At 35.4% G+C, this 14,295-nt stretch overlaps 1 protein-coding gene across 2 annotated transcripts in view; it reads right to left on the bottom strand.

Moving 5' to 3' along the window:
• The window catches only part of COL5A1 (collagen type V alpha 1 chain), a 288,545-nt gene that overhangs the window by 48,678 nt on the left and 225,572 nt on the right, over positions 1-14,295 (bottom strand). For both annotated transcript variants that reach the window (XM_074294068.1, XM_074294069.1), the window contains exons 33-41: positions 13,672-13,716; positions 13,454-13,507; positions 12,228-12,272; positions 9,965-10,018; positions 9,283-9,336; positions 5,135-5,188; positions 3,779-3,886; positions 2,866-2,955; positions 2,523-2,576 (exon numbers count right to left, since the gene is read on the bottom strand). In XM_074294068.1, coding sequence (XP_074150169.1) covers positions 2,523-2,576; positions 2,866-2,955; positions 3,779-3,886; positions 5,135-5,188; positions 9,283-9,336; positions 9,965-10,018; positions 12,228-12,272; positions 13,454-13,507; positions 13,672-13,716 — 558 coding nt within the window. The remainder of the gene's footprint in view (positions 1-2,522; positions 2,577-2,865; positions 2,956-3,778; positions 3,887-5,134; positions 5,189-9,282; positions 9,337-9,964; positions 10,019-12,227; positions 12,273-13,453; positions 13,508-13,671; positions 13,717-14,295) is intronic.

Raw genomic sequence — 14,295 nt, 5'->3', positions numbered from 1 at the left:
TGATGTCATGGAACAACTTAAAAAATTATAGGGAAACTCTAATTATTACAGTTTTTTCCTTCACATGGAGCCAAAATTTGCTTTTTTTGTCATCTCAATCCTTTGGTGCTAATTCTGTTCTCTGAAGCCACACAGAATAAATCTATTTGTTTTCTCAAAAAATTCCCCTTACCCCATGTCTTAGCTATGGGGCAGATTGTAGCTTTAGAGGTGGAAGAGATCTTAGGTGTCCTTTAATCCAAGCCCTCCATTTAATAGATTAGCAAACCGAGGCCTAAAAGAGTTAAGTGATTTGCCCAAGATCACATAGGTAGAGAAAAGAAGAGTGAGCTTCAGAGATCCTCTGACACTTAATCCAGCCCTGTTCCCATTGCCTCATTTGTATAGTGATTAACAGTGACTGGCACATACTAAGTGCTTACTGAGTACCCATTTCTTTCATCCTTCCCTCCCTTCCAAGGGAAACATTCCTAATTGATTCATTAATTCCTATGATATGGATGTCAGATTTCTCACCATCAAGATTACCTTTGGGTGTGTCAATATGCTTCACAAAGTATGAATTTAATATGCCCTTATGATGATATAGACTAAATGACAGCACCCAAGGATGCTAGAAATCTCAGATATGCATTAGCAAGAGTTTTGTTTTATTTTGTACAAGGGAAGATTAAGGAAGATAAAGTAAAATAAAAGAAAAAAAAGTACTGCTTTATAACAATCAAACTACCAAAAATCATTTTACAAATCTAGAAAAAATAACAATAAAATTTATATGGAAGAACAAAAGGTCAAGAATATCAAGGGAATCAATAAAAGTATGTGAAGGAAGATGGACTAGCAGTACCAGATTTCAAACGATATTACAATTGATATAATTAGCAAAACAATCTGGCACTGGCTAAGAAATAATGGGAGGTCAGTGGAACAAAGTAGGTATACAAGATATAACAGTAAATTATCATAGTAATTTAGTGTTTGATAAACTCAAATATCCAAGCTTTGGGAACAAGAACTCATTATTCAATTAAAATGACTAGGAAAACTGAAAGCAGCTTGTCATGAACTCGATATAGATTTTCTCTAATTGTATACCAAAATAAGTTCAAAATGAGTCTATATTACACATAAATGGTAATATCATAAGCAAATTGTATGAAATATATAGAAAATTTTACCTATCAGATTTATGTATAAGTGAAGAATATATGACCAAACACGAAATAGAAAACATTACAAGATGTAAAAATGAATTATTTTGATTCCATTAAATTAAAAGGGACTTCACAACCAAAGTCAATGTAGCCAAGACTAGAAGGAAAGCAGGAAACTGAGGTGGGGTAATTACAGCAAGTTTCTATCATAAAGATCTCATTTCTCAAATATATAAGGAATTGAATCAAATTTAAATACAAGTCATTCCCCAGTTGATAAATGGTCAAAGGATATTCATATCAATGTTTGTAGCTGCTGTTTTGCAGTGATAAGGAACTGGAAACTGAGTGTATGTCCATAATTGGAGAATGGCTAGTGAAGTTATGGTATATGAACGTTATGGAATATTATTGTTCTATAAGAAACAGGATGATTTCAAAAAGGCCTGGAGAGACTTGTATGAAGGATGTTAAGTGAAATAAATAGAACCAAGAGAACACTGACACAGCAATAACAAGATTATGTGCTGATCAATTCTGACAGACATGAATCTTTTTCAAAAATGAGGTGATTCAGGCCAGTTCCAATAGACTTGTGATGAAAAAAGCCATCTGCATCCAGAAAGAGGACTGTGGAGACTGAATGTGAATCACAACTTAGTATTTTCACTTTTTTGGTTGGCTGATTGCTTTTTGTTTTCTTTCTCATTTTTTTTTCCTTTTTGATCTGATTTTTTTGTGCAGCATCATAATTGTGGAAATATGTATAGAAAAACTGCACATGTTTAACCTATATTGGATTACTTGCTGTTTAGAGGAGGGGATGGGGGAAAGGGAAGGAGAAAAAATTTGGAACACAAGGTTTTGCAAGGGTGAATATTGAAAATTATCTTTGCATATATTATTAAAATAAAAATTATTGTAAAAAAACCAATGCTACTTATCGTCATATGAAAAAGTGGTCTAAATCACTAATATCACTAAATGAAAATTAAAACAATACTGATGTATTACCTCACATCTATTAGATTGGCTAAAGTCACAGAAAAGGAACATAACAAATGTTGGAGGGGATGTGGAAAAAAGGACACTATTGCATTATTGGTGGACTTGTGAACTTCTCTAGAGAGCAATTTGCATCTATTCTTATAGGGCTATAAAATTGTGCATACCATTTGACCCAGTAATATCAGTGCTAATTCTGAATACCAAAGAGATCAAAAAAAAAAAAAAAAGAGAGAGAGAGAGAGAGAGAGAATTTGAAACTCAAATTTTTAAAAATGTTTACATGTTGAGAAATATTTATTGAAATATATAACAAGTATTGGAAACAAAAAAGGAGAAAGCAAAAAAAAAAATGTTACTTACTGCTGGACCTGGAGGACCAGGAGGACCTTCATTTCCTTTCAGTCCAAGAGCTCCCTTGAAGGAAAGAGAATTTCAATTAAAACGAACCTTAAACAACCCCCTTGTCTGGCTGAATTATCTAAAATGAGTTCTTAACCTGGCAAATGCAAACCTTCAAAAATATATTTTTGATAACTATTTCAATATAATTGGTTTTATTGTAATTGCATGCATTTTCTTTTATGCATTTAAAAATTATTACTCAGGAAAAAAAGGATCTTAGGCTTCACTAGATTGCTAAATGAGTCCAGAATATCCAAAAATATTTAATATGCCATTCTGCCATTCCAGTTCTTTAACTTACCACTGGGCCAGGGAGACCTCGATCACCAGGAAATCCTCTTAACCCTGGAGGACCATCTTTCCCAGGGATTCCAGCAGGGCCTGGATCACCCTAAAGGGAAGAGTCATATTTTTAAATTTCTTTTTAAGTAACAAATAACTTCTAATTATTCCTTGTTAATTTATGATAAGCATAGTAAGCTTTGATTGTATTCTCTCAAAAACCCAGTGCAAGAGTAAGTTTAGATATAGCTAACTGTGCAGGACTCTCGAATTTTTGCTTAAAGATTTTAGTTGACTCAAGAAATAGAACTTTCCACTTTAGTTCCTCTTTTAAGTATGGGATGTCTGATTTATTTGTATTATACAAATCTATTTATGGATGATGTCAGGATAGACAAAATAACATGTGGGCCCCACGATTTTTATTTTACTCCTTAAAAAGAGTTTAGTAAATAAAAAAGCCATCAATTTCTTACAGTAGCTTGACAACTTCTCATCTCCTCATGGCTATCTAAGATTAGGTCCAGAAGATATTTTCTAGGCCAGTAACCAAGTATTTTTCAGTATCATGTAAAAGCTGTATTATAGTTATCTAAACTATTATGTATGATCCAGATTAAGCTATCTAAGGACATGGGCTATGCCTTACCTTCTATTTCCTCTAGCACCCAACACAGCGCTCTATACTCAGCGGGTATTTTCAAAATGGTTGCTGAATTGGGGAAGCCCCTAGTCAGATTATATGAATGGTTCTCTACATTAAAAATATTCAACTTCTTTATCATTTTTATTATTGGTTTATAAATAGATTCATTCAAAATATATCAATCATTTCTTTAAAGGGAACAAGGCTAAGACCCATCAAAGTGATAAACTGTAGGAATGATTCTTTCAGAAAATTATTCCCCAATGAAAAGAAATTAATAATATACCTTAGTTCCTTCCTTTCCAGCAAGGCCTGGGAGACCCTGCTCACCTGGAGGGCCAGGTGGTCCAGGGTGGCCACGTTCTCCCATTGGGCCAGTTTCTCCAGTGGGACCCTGTGAAGATCATACAATAAGCACGTTTTTAAGGAAAAAGGGATAGTGAACAGAAAATTTTCTTTCCATATCCAATGGCACCACCCCATAGAATTAAGGATCCATTGGCACTATTTCACTTACTCTTCTCTCTAGTAAAATTTGGAAAGCAGCATTACCAAAAAACATGATCATAAGAAACCGACATCCTTGATATTTTTTAATGGACACATTAACTGCTATTGTGTATCTACCTTTTATTTCTTTCCTCCAAGTGATTGCCATCTTTCATTAAGCAAGGCAAGGCTTACACAGGAACATAGGAGGAGGAAAATGAGTTCAATGAAATTATCACTAAATCCACTTAAAGTATATTGGTGAGAAAGAAAACTCATCATGAATAACTCCTGGAGCTTTTTTTTCTCCTTTCCTGTCATATGACCAGTAAGATCAATATCTTATTTAGCATCAAGTGTAAGATTCTAAGAAGTATATTGACATGTACCTCTGTTTAGCTGATACTCATCCTATCTCTTGGCTGAAAATCATTGTTTCCATTGGTTTACTAAAGATTTCATTGGTGATCATCCACTGAGAAATCCACCATTGTTTGAAGAATCAAGAGAGGTGAGAATTGGGAGAACCATTAATAAGTCAAATTTCAAGAGGCTCTCTATTAGGATGAAATTCACTCTTCTTAGTTTGGCATTTAAGACTCTATAATCTGAAACTTTTTCAGGTTTATTTCTTGTTATGCAACATGAGCTCTTTGTTTCAGCCTGATAAACTCTTCATGGGCCCCAAAAATGCACCCTGAAATATATGTTTTGTTTCTACTTTCTTCAAATACTTCTCTCTACTTTTCACCTTCATTCTACTTATTCTTCAAAGTCCATGTCAAGCTCATGAAGGCCTCTGGTTTACCAGAGTTTACACTGATTTCATCCTCCTCTGATCACATGTATTTACTATCATACTCATTGGTTAATGAACCACCATCTGTTCATGTGTTTGCATCTTGTATCCCTCATTATATGGTAAGCTCACTGAAGGGAGGGTCCACATTTTTTATTTCTTTTGTATTCCTTCACAGAGCTAATCCCAGGGTTATGCACATAACAGAGATTCAAATAACTATTAGTTGACTGGTTGATTTAAAATCACCAATGCCTTTTTTCTTCATAGTTTTCTTGTTTGGGAAATCATTTTCTTTGAAGTATATGAGAAGTACTAGAGGATTCAAGAAATATTCCAAAATTAATATCTCACCTGGGGGCCAACAACACCTGGGGGGCCTGGAGGACCAGTCTTGCCTTGAAACCCCTGTTAGGAAAGAAGTTAATCACATTTGAATATGCAAAGAAATTCATGTCTACAGCTCCTAGTGACATCCCATTTCCCTTTAGAACATTTACAACATCTAGAGGTCCCATATTTCACAAAGAGAGCCTCTATTTTTCTTGTTTCATTTTTGCATTTAATTTCTTGAAGATATAATCCAGATGAATGTTGCATTCAGTACTCCCAGTACACCATGTTTCTGTGCTAAGAAGCATAGTTCAAACCTATATCATGAAACATTCATTTTCAGAGTAGACTTAGTGCCATTCTTTCTCCCATGTCTAGCTGGTGCATCCAATGTTCTTGGCTGTTTCTCATTAGTGAATTCATGGGTAGTTCTCTCTTTCTCCCTTTAGTGCGTCTTATGCTCAATAGATAATTTAACTCACTTGCTATTCTGAGCTTTGTAAGCAAGCAATTGTGACTCCATGCTGGTTCTCAAATTCAGTGGTTTAAATTGTCTATATGGCTCTAGATTAAAATGAAATATTCTCTTTCTGGTTGAGTAACACAAGCAAATGCAAAAAAAACATGATGATTTGCATTTGATAATTAGTTTTAAATCTCAGCCTGTCATTTAGAGAAAAAAATCAGTCTTTAGGGACACACAGATTTTATTACAGACTTTACTACTGATATCTAGAATAATCCTACATCTCAAAGAATATACACAGCTTTTTAGCCTTCAAACATGCTATTTGTTTCAATAGGATATCACAATATTATATCACCAATATCACCAAAATCAGGGAATATTTCCCTGTTGTGTGACCATAGTAGATAAAATCAATTATGCTGAAGACAGAGCTACTAAACCAGCATTGTGGCATTTTGGATCAGATTTTAGGTCAGAGGGACCTGGGTTTGTATCCTGATTTTGCAACTTTATACCTACATGATCTACTTTATACTATATGACATAATTCTAAAAACTACATTTCTCTAGAAGTAGAGAAATGCTATTTCTTTAAAAAACAGATACCTTATTCCTCCCTTCAAAAGGAAACTTTTCTCTGCTCAGTATAGATCGATGAATGGGACTGAAAGACTGGGATTGAAAATGTCAATTAAGACATGAATGCATTTATTGGCATTATAGATTTTGAATGAATTATTGGACCCTATAATGTTCATTTCTGTGATATTGGATACTCGTGGAGAGTGAGAGAGAGACAGAAGCAGAGAAAGAGAGACAGAGATAGTCAGAGAGAGAGACAGACAGACAAAGAGAGGGGGGGATACATACACATTCACATTCATTCCTGTGATATTGGATACTCGTGGAGAGACAGAGACAGAGACAAAGACAGAGAAAGACAGAGAAAGGGGTGAGGGGATACACATATACATGCATACTCAAGCCCATGTCCTGTGGGTTCCATGTTGGCTCATTGGGACTATGTATAGCTGGATACCATAACTTGCCAAAGCCTACATGCAAAAGCATTGAGTTATTCTTATTGCCTACATCTAAGATAGTAAGAAATCTATCTTCTTTGTTTCTAATGCTGAGCAAACAGACTTTTGGAGAAGAGCTTCCCTTTCAGCCCCCAAGCTGAAAAGTATTCTTTCACTTCATGCTGATAACCATTTTCAAAGGAATCTTAGATGGTTAAAACCTTCAAGGGCATTTGGCCCAGCTCCTTCATTTTACAGTTGAAGAATTCGAGATTCAGAAAGGCAGCAAGTTAATAATAAAACTGAGACTATTATCACCACTCAGCCTCTTAGCACATACTATTGCCAGCAGGATCAGCATGGAAACTGAAAAAGTCAGAACAGGGCAAACACTGGGGATGGGACACGAGTACATCTCATGGGTATGTGTATTCATTTGGGCCTCTGTGAGATAAACACTTCTTTGGCAGAAATGCCCTAAATGGGTCTGAAAGATGAGGACAAAGCCATCACCCATGTGAATTACTGCAAACCTGCCTCTCCCTCTCTCTCTCTCTCTCTCTCTCTCTCTCTCTCTCTCTCTCTCTCTCTCTCTCTCTCTCACCAAGCTCAGCCTTTAGTTGTGTAAATAGGCACAAAAATAATTATCTAGAAAGATTTTACATTATTTTCCTAGCAAATGACAAGCAAACTAATTATTTTACCACCTTCCAGGTTGTCAGAGGGGTAGAAATGCGCCAGATGCCAAGCCTTCTACTTATTGCTCCAGCAGGGCATTTGAGAAAAAATACAAAGCTCAGAAGAAATGTTTTAATTATCCCTGTAAATAAAATATCAAATTAATCCCCATTTCTTTGCCACCATCCATTATGCCACATTGTAGTTAAGAGATAATTAAAAGAAGTTTCATCAAAATGAATCAAAGTGGTATAAAAGAAGATGATACTTTTTTAAAACAGACACCAACATAATATTAAATATGATATTCAATACAGCATCCAAAAACACAGTTTATAAGATGTAGCATACATTTGCTCTGGGCATCCTCAAAGCCCACCAGACAGGAAAGATATTGGCAAAGAAATACATCTGGTTTATCAGATCTGCATGCATTTTTCTTGGTGTCGACTAATGTTTGCAGATGCACACTGATATCTTTTAAAATTGACAAAGCTGGACAGAAAGAGACAGACACACACACACAGAGTGAGAGAGCAAGAGAGAAAAAAAGAATAAGAGAGACTGAGAGAAAGAGAATAAAATGGGGTAACAAAGTAGGCAGAAGACAAGTTAGAGAATAATTAATAATCTGGGCCAAGCCAACAGCAGTGACTATAGCTTTCCTAAGAGAACAGCTTCAATGTATATAATTTTGGGTTTCACTATGAGCATGACCAATCAGGGCCAACTACAGCCTGTATGAGTCTTATGTAATTGTCCAATTGATATAATGGTTTTCCAAAAATTAAAAGGTTAGAAGCATTTTGAAGACTACATTGTTATATCCACCATTATAAAATTCTAAAGAATGGAAAAATTCATTCTGAAGGTCAAGGATAAATATGTGATCCTGAGATATACTTAACATAAGCAGGTATTATTTACACTACTACACTTTTTCCTAATGAAACGTTTAATTTAAAAGCTGTAATTATTGCCCAGACATATTTATTTAGAAGAATGCCAACATTATGTAACTAACTGTGGTCAGTATTATGAGTAACTACAATTTAATTTGTCACATCCAGATCATTTGTAAAGGCAAGATGAAGTTCAAAGGGATTCTTCTTCCATGAATTTATGCATTATAAAAAATATCTTACTGTGTAAGATAAAAAAGTGAGACCTCTTTAGCTTCCTTCTAATTTATGCATAGTAGCATATATTCCAATGTAAACATATAATATACTCTGGACATACTAGAAACATATTAATATACTTGGGTTTGGATAAATGAAATTGCATGACATTTATTTGTGATTTTCTACCAATATCTATATGGACTGTTTGACTAGCAATTAAAACTCTAAGGCTGGTTTAGAAACAAAGGCAGAAATAATTGTTCTTAGCACATCTTATCTATCTTCTAGTTGTCCTCGTTATCTTCTCCTGGTTAAGTAACTCTTTTTGTCTACTTCAATGCTTAAAAAAAGATTGTTTGTGATATCAGTATAAGTACTTACTCCACCCACAGATAGCACTGGTACTCCATGCTATAGCTGATTGTGTCATTATAGTTAGCATCCCCCTGACCCTGGCCAGAAAGGTCATCTTGTAGCCAACATTCTGATAATGTTTTGATGTTTCTCCAAATTTGGTTAATCCAGCTCTGAACATCAGTCCCTTCTCAGGGCTAGTCAACAAAACCTTTCTAGATTTCTTCCTGCCAGAGCCTTAGCCCACAATGAGCCATCAGAGCAGGTTTAGTAGATAATTTTTTTTTTTAAGAAAATTAAAGTTGAGTATGTAATACTCAAATGAAGTCATCATTAGCCTATTGGATCCAGCCACAAATGTGACTTTATTCTCATAGACTTCTTGACACAGTTGAAGACACACAAGTCTAGAAATATGAATCAATGAAGGAGGGTCTCCTTGTGTACACAGAAAAGTTTAGAAAAGCCAATTAGATGGCATAGGTCAGATTTAATTATTCACCCATGTTTCCAGATACTCACAGTTTCACCTCTCTGTCCAGGGTGCCCAGGAAGTCCATCCTTCCCTGGAGGACCCTAAAGAAAAATAGAGGGAGAAAGTTTCATCAAGTTCTACTAAGCAAGCACACTATTAGAAAAATCAAGCCTTGATTGTGAAAACCATTGGGTTTTTATTTCTTTATTTTATAATTCAATAGGTTTTTGTTTTTTTCCCTGTGGGCATTTCAAAGTAAAACATTGTAGAAATATTCATTGTTAAACATTTTCCTGGGGATCACAAGTGATTAAACCCCATGGAACACGTATTGTTGACAGGAGGAGAAAGAGACTCATATTTCTGTAAAGGACCTTTATCTTGCCTTGTCTTCGGAATACTGGGCAAATCAACTGAGAAATCAACAGATGGCAAGACATTGATGTAACTCATTAGACTTGCTTTTGAAGAATTCACATGATGCCTTGTCCATAGAAAGTGCTAAATGAATACGTGTAGGATTAGATTGGGCCCTTCCCAACACTTGTCCACAGAAACCTTCTCTGTGATGGCACTAAAGTGAGTATAAGCCTTGTAAAAACAACACACATTTCCATAGCACTTTAAAGTTGGCAACAACTCTGTGAGGTAGATAAAACGAAAGTGCGTCTCCCTATTTAACAAATGAAGAAAGTGAATACTTATAGAGACTGAGAAGAGGTTACTTACAGGAGGACCCTTTGGTCCAGGAAATCCTGTGGGCCCTTGAGGTCCATTGGGTCCCTGGAGACAGAAAGTAATTTAAAAGCTGAATCTTTCAATTTTGATGGACGTCGCTCTCTTCAACAATGAGATGAACCAAATCAGTTCCATTTGTTCAATAATGAATAGAATCAGATACACCCAGCGAAAGAACTCTGGGAAATGAGTGTGAACCACTACATAGCATTTCTAATACCTCTTTCTTGTCTGCTTGCATTTTTGATTTCCTTCATAGGTTAATTGTACATTATTTCAAAGTCCGATTCTTCTTTTGCAGCAAAATATGGATATGTATACATATATTGTATTTAATATATACTTTAACATATTTAACGTGTATTGATCTACCTGCCATATTGGGGAGAGGGTGAGGGAAGGAGGGGAAAAGTTGGAACAGAAGGTTTTCCAGGGGTCAATGCTGAAAAATTATCCATGCATAATATATATTGTAAATAAAAAAGCTATAATAAAAAAGCTGAATTTTAAAGAAGCATTCTTTGCTATAATTTCTTCCAGAACAGCAGTTGCTAAAAGAACAGAGAGATATGTCTTATTCATCTTTAAGCTCAATGAGCATACAGCATTCCCCCTTCAGGTATCCCTTAGCTCCTTTCTAATGAGCTTACAGTATAACGTTGTATATTATAACTATTTGTTTATATGACTGGTTATCTTCTTACTAGACTGTGAACTCTAAGAAATCAAGGGCCATATTTTATCTCAACTTGGCTTTTCTATCTGTTCCTATCTACTCCAAGTGAAAGATATAATCGATACCATGGTAAAGGAGAAAGAGCAATGGCTCTGTGACCAGAGGATCTCTTCAAATCCATTAACTATCTGGATAATACCAGGTAAATCACTTAAACTCTCTAGGCCTCAATTTTCTCATTTGTCAAAAGAAATAATTCTACTAGATAGATAATCTTTGAGGTTCCTTCCAACTCTAAAACTATGATCATATGATTCTATTGTGTGCTGAGCAAGATTTGATGAATGAATTAAATATCCTTGGAATCAGTGAGAAGAAACAAGCACTGGTATTTGGTATGTACATTTGTCAGAGAAAATAGTAGCTAGAAACAGTGTTCTCTGAAAACTGTTACTATCCTGGATTATGGAAGGCCTGCCAATCACACTTGATAGCTGCTGCTTCCATCAAGACTTCCCTAGGTTTCTCCCAAACTGAAAGGGATTATTAGCTCATGAGAGCATCTTGTCTGACTTCTCTCCCTGGTACTTCCCTTACTCTCTCTTATGATTATTTGTATATTTGCTATTTGTTTACTTGTTCTTTGCTCTATTGGACCATAGATTCTTTGAGAGAGGGTCTGTATTCCATCAGTTTTTGTGCTCACATGTGTATGTGTGTGCATAAAATCTCACTGATCCTCACAAAAACAGTGTAAGTTAAATGATATTATTACCCTATTTTTACAGATAGAGAAACTGAGGTTGAGAGAGGTTAAGGCCTTGGCCAGGGACACTGAACTAACAAATGCCTCAAGGAGAATTTGAATTAAGATCTTCCTGATTCTAATTCCAGTTCTATTTATTATGCCCCAAGCTGAAAGGTTGAGACATTCAAAGTATTTGATAAATTCAGCAGAGTGGGCAAAGCACAGGACTTAGAGTAAGGAAGATCTTTTTTTCAAATCTGGCTTCAGAAATTTATTACCTGTATGATTCTATGCAAATTGCTTAACCCCATTTGCCTCAGTTTCCTTATCTGTAAAATGAGCTGGAGAAGGAAATAATGAACCACTCTAGTATCTTTGCCAACAGAAGCCCAAATCGAAACATAATGCAAGAATGAACAAAAAATTTAACTGAAAATAATCATTTAAAGGAGGACCTTTGGTCTTTCCCTTCTCCAATTACAAGAATACAGATTAAATCTTGGGTTTATGTCAAGATGGATGTGATCTAAATTTCATTGCCTCAAGCACTTTTCAAATACCCTGATTGTGACCAAGAGCATGTTACTTTATTTCTTACTTGCCACTATTTTTAGCTTAGAATTTTTTTCCCCGACCCATGGTTAACTTTCTTTCTAATAAATATCAAGAATAGAACATATTCCTTTAGGAAATCTTTGGATATTTTCATCTCTCCTGAGTAGTGAAAGGGATCACTGTCAATAGATTTTCTTGATACTAGAGAAAGAAGTGTGTTTGGGGAAAAGATACGTATTATAATCACAACCACAGCAGTGTTGAAAACATCTTACCCGTTCTCCAGGAGGACCAGATGGGCCATCACCACCAGAATTGCCCTTCAGAGGAAAAAGTAGGAAAAATAGTCCTTTTTGTTAATTTTTAAGGATACTATCTCATGACATTATAAAAGTGTAAAAATCTAACAAGACAGGCAGATGTCATAAAGGTATAGCTGCTCTACTTTCCTAGGGTTTTTTCTGATTTTCTCATAAAGGCCCACAATGGGCCACAAAGGCTTTCTATTATCCCCCACTACTGCTGAATACAAATATATGACTGAAATAACAGCAACAGGGCTAGGGCACTCGAAGAAGATAACTGAAGCCTGCTGGGAGAGAAATGCTGAGCTCCCGTCAAAGAATTTATCAAAAATTCATGTCAAGACAAAGCACAGCTGTTTATTTTAATGCCTACTTCAATATGGTGACAATGTATTTTCCCATAAAGGCTTTACTATAATTATTCCAAAATGGTAGCTTGGATGGACTCAGTTTATGGGGTGGATAATGATACAAAAGAATTGTTTATATAAGATTACTATCGTACTACATTCTGGCTAGCAAAGAAGAAAAAGAAACAGAAAACCCCAATCAGAAACTATTTTCTCTACAAAACTAACTTATTTTAGAATATCAATATCAAAAGAACAGGAACCATACAGTTGGCTGAAGTGTATATTTTTTAAAAGAAAGAAAGGATTGATTTAATTAGCTGGCTCTAAAACCATTTGTCAGGAGGGAAGAGTTGTATGTCACTGGCTCAGATGCTTACTGATGACAAAAAGATCATTTTTTGTGTGTTTCTAACAATTTCCCTCCAAAGATCAGTAAGGACTTTCCAAATAAATCTTTACCATGAGGAATGGGTGATCCTAGCTGTGTTTGGAGATATATCAAATGGCTGGACCTAGCATTCTGGAATTAAACAACTAGTGTGCTACCAAATCATCCGATATATTTTCCATGTTCATTATTTGGAACCACATGTAATTAAATGTTCTACTTAGTTGTGTGATTACTTTGATTTAACTTGTCAAAAGGTCATTAAGAAAGGGAAAGGGAGACTTCTTTAAAACCTAAGATTCTTTCTTTTTCATTTTTCCCAGGAGGAGATTAAAAAAAAAAAAAAAAAAAAAAGATTGTCCTCATCTTCTAGATGTTTTTGGTAGCATCCCAATCTCAGTTCAATGCATGGTATTACTTGACAGGGATCTGGGATGAAGAATCTGAAGATATACCTTAGGTCCAGGCTTGCCAGTGATCCCTCTTGGACCTCTTTCACCACGTGGGCCCTACAAACATAGCATAGTAAAGAAAATGTTAAGTAATTTAGATAGATTTTTCCATCCCCATCTATTAGCCCTACTTTTATTCCCCCACATTCTGGCATTTGCCTTCTCTGCTATATTTAAAGCTAACCTGAAGCAGAAGCCCCCAAAGACAAAATAATAGTTACCGTGGGACCTCGTTGCCCTCTTGGTCCTGGTTTTCCAGGTGTTCCCTAGGATCAAATGATAATGGTGGTGAGTCACTTAAAGTATATTAACTCTTATTGTCATCTGTGACTATCATTACTGTGGTCTGATTACTTTCAAATGAATTTAAGAAAAACTTATGAAGTGCCACAGCCTTTCAACCAGAGGCATAATGCAGAGAGCACAGGGTCTAGAGTCAGGAAGACTTGAATTCAAAAAATACCACCCTTAGGAGATTGCATCAATCTTGTGCTATCAAGGTGATTAAGTGACCAGTATTCTTTTGGTATTAAGTAGGTGGGAAATCTGAACTCTTGAGTATTTCTTAGACTCAGAGAAACATTTCTTCTCACTTGTTTTTCAAGAGAAATGTAAACAAGGCAAATCAGGTTACCATAGGTATAACTCACAAAGCTTCATACAGTTGCACTGGGTCTTTTGAGATACATTTTTCTTATTGTAATTTGACTGAGGTTTAAGCCTATGCACACATATGCACACACACACAGAGCAATGGAAAAATCATTATTGTAAGAAAAAATGAAAAGAAGCAACTCTTTTCATACATAATTTACTTGAGCTGCAGTTAAGCATATTAGCCATTA

Source organism: Sminthopsis crassicaudata, chromosome 2 (assembly GCF_048593235.1).
Source record: "Sminthopsis crassicaudata isolate SCR6 chromosome 2, ASM4859323v1, whole genome shotgun sequence".
Lineage (NCBI taxonomy): Eukaryota > Metazoa > Chordata > Mammalia > Dasyuromorphia > Dasyuridae > Sminthopsis > Sminthopsis crassicaudata.
The sequence above is the reverse complement of the archived record's forward strand: the minus strand, read 5'-3'. Positions and strand labels throughout refer to the sequence as shown.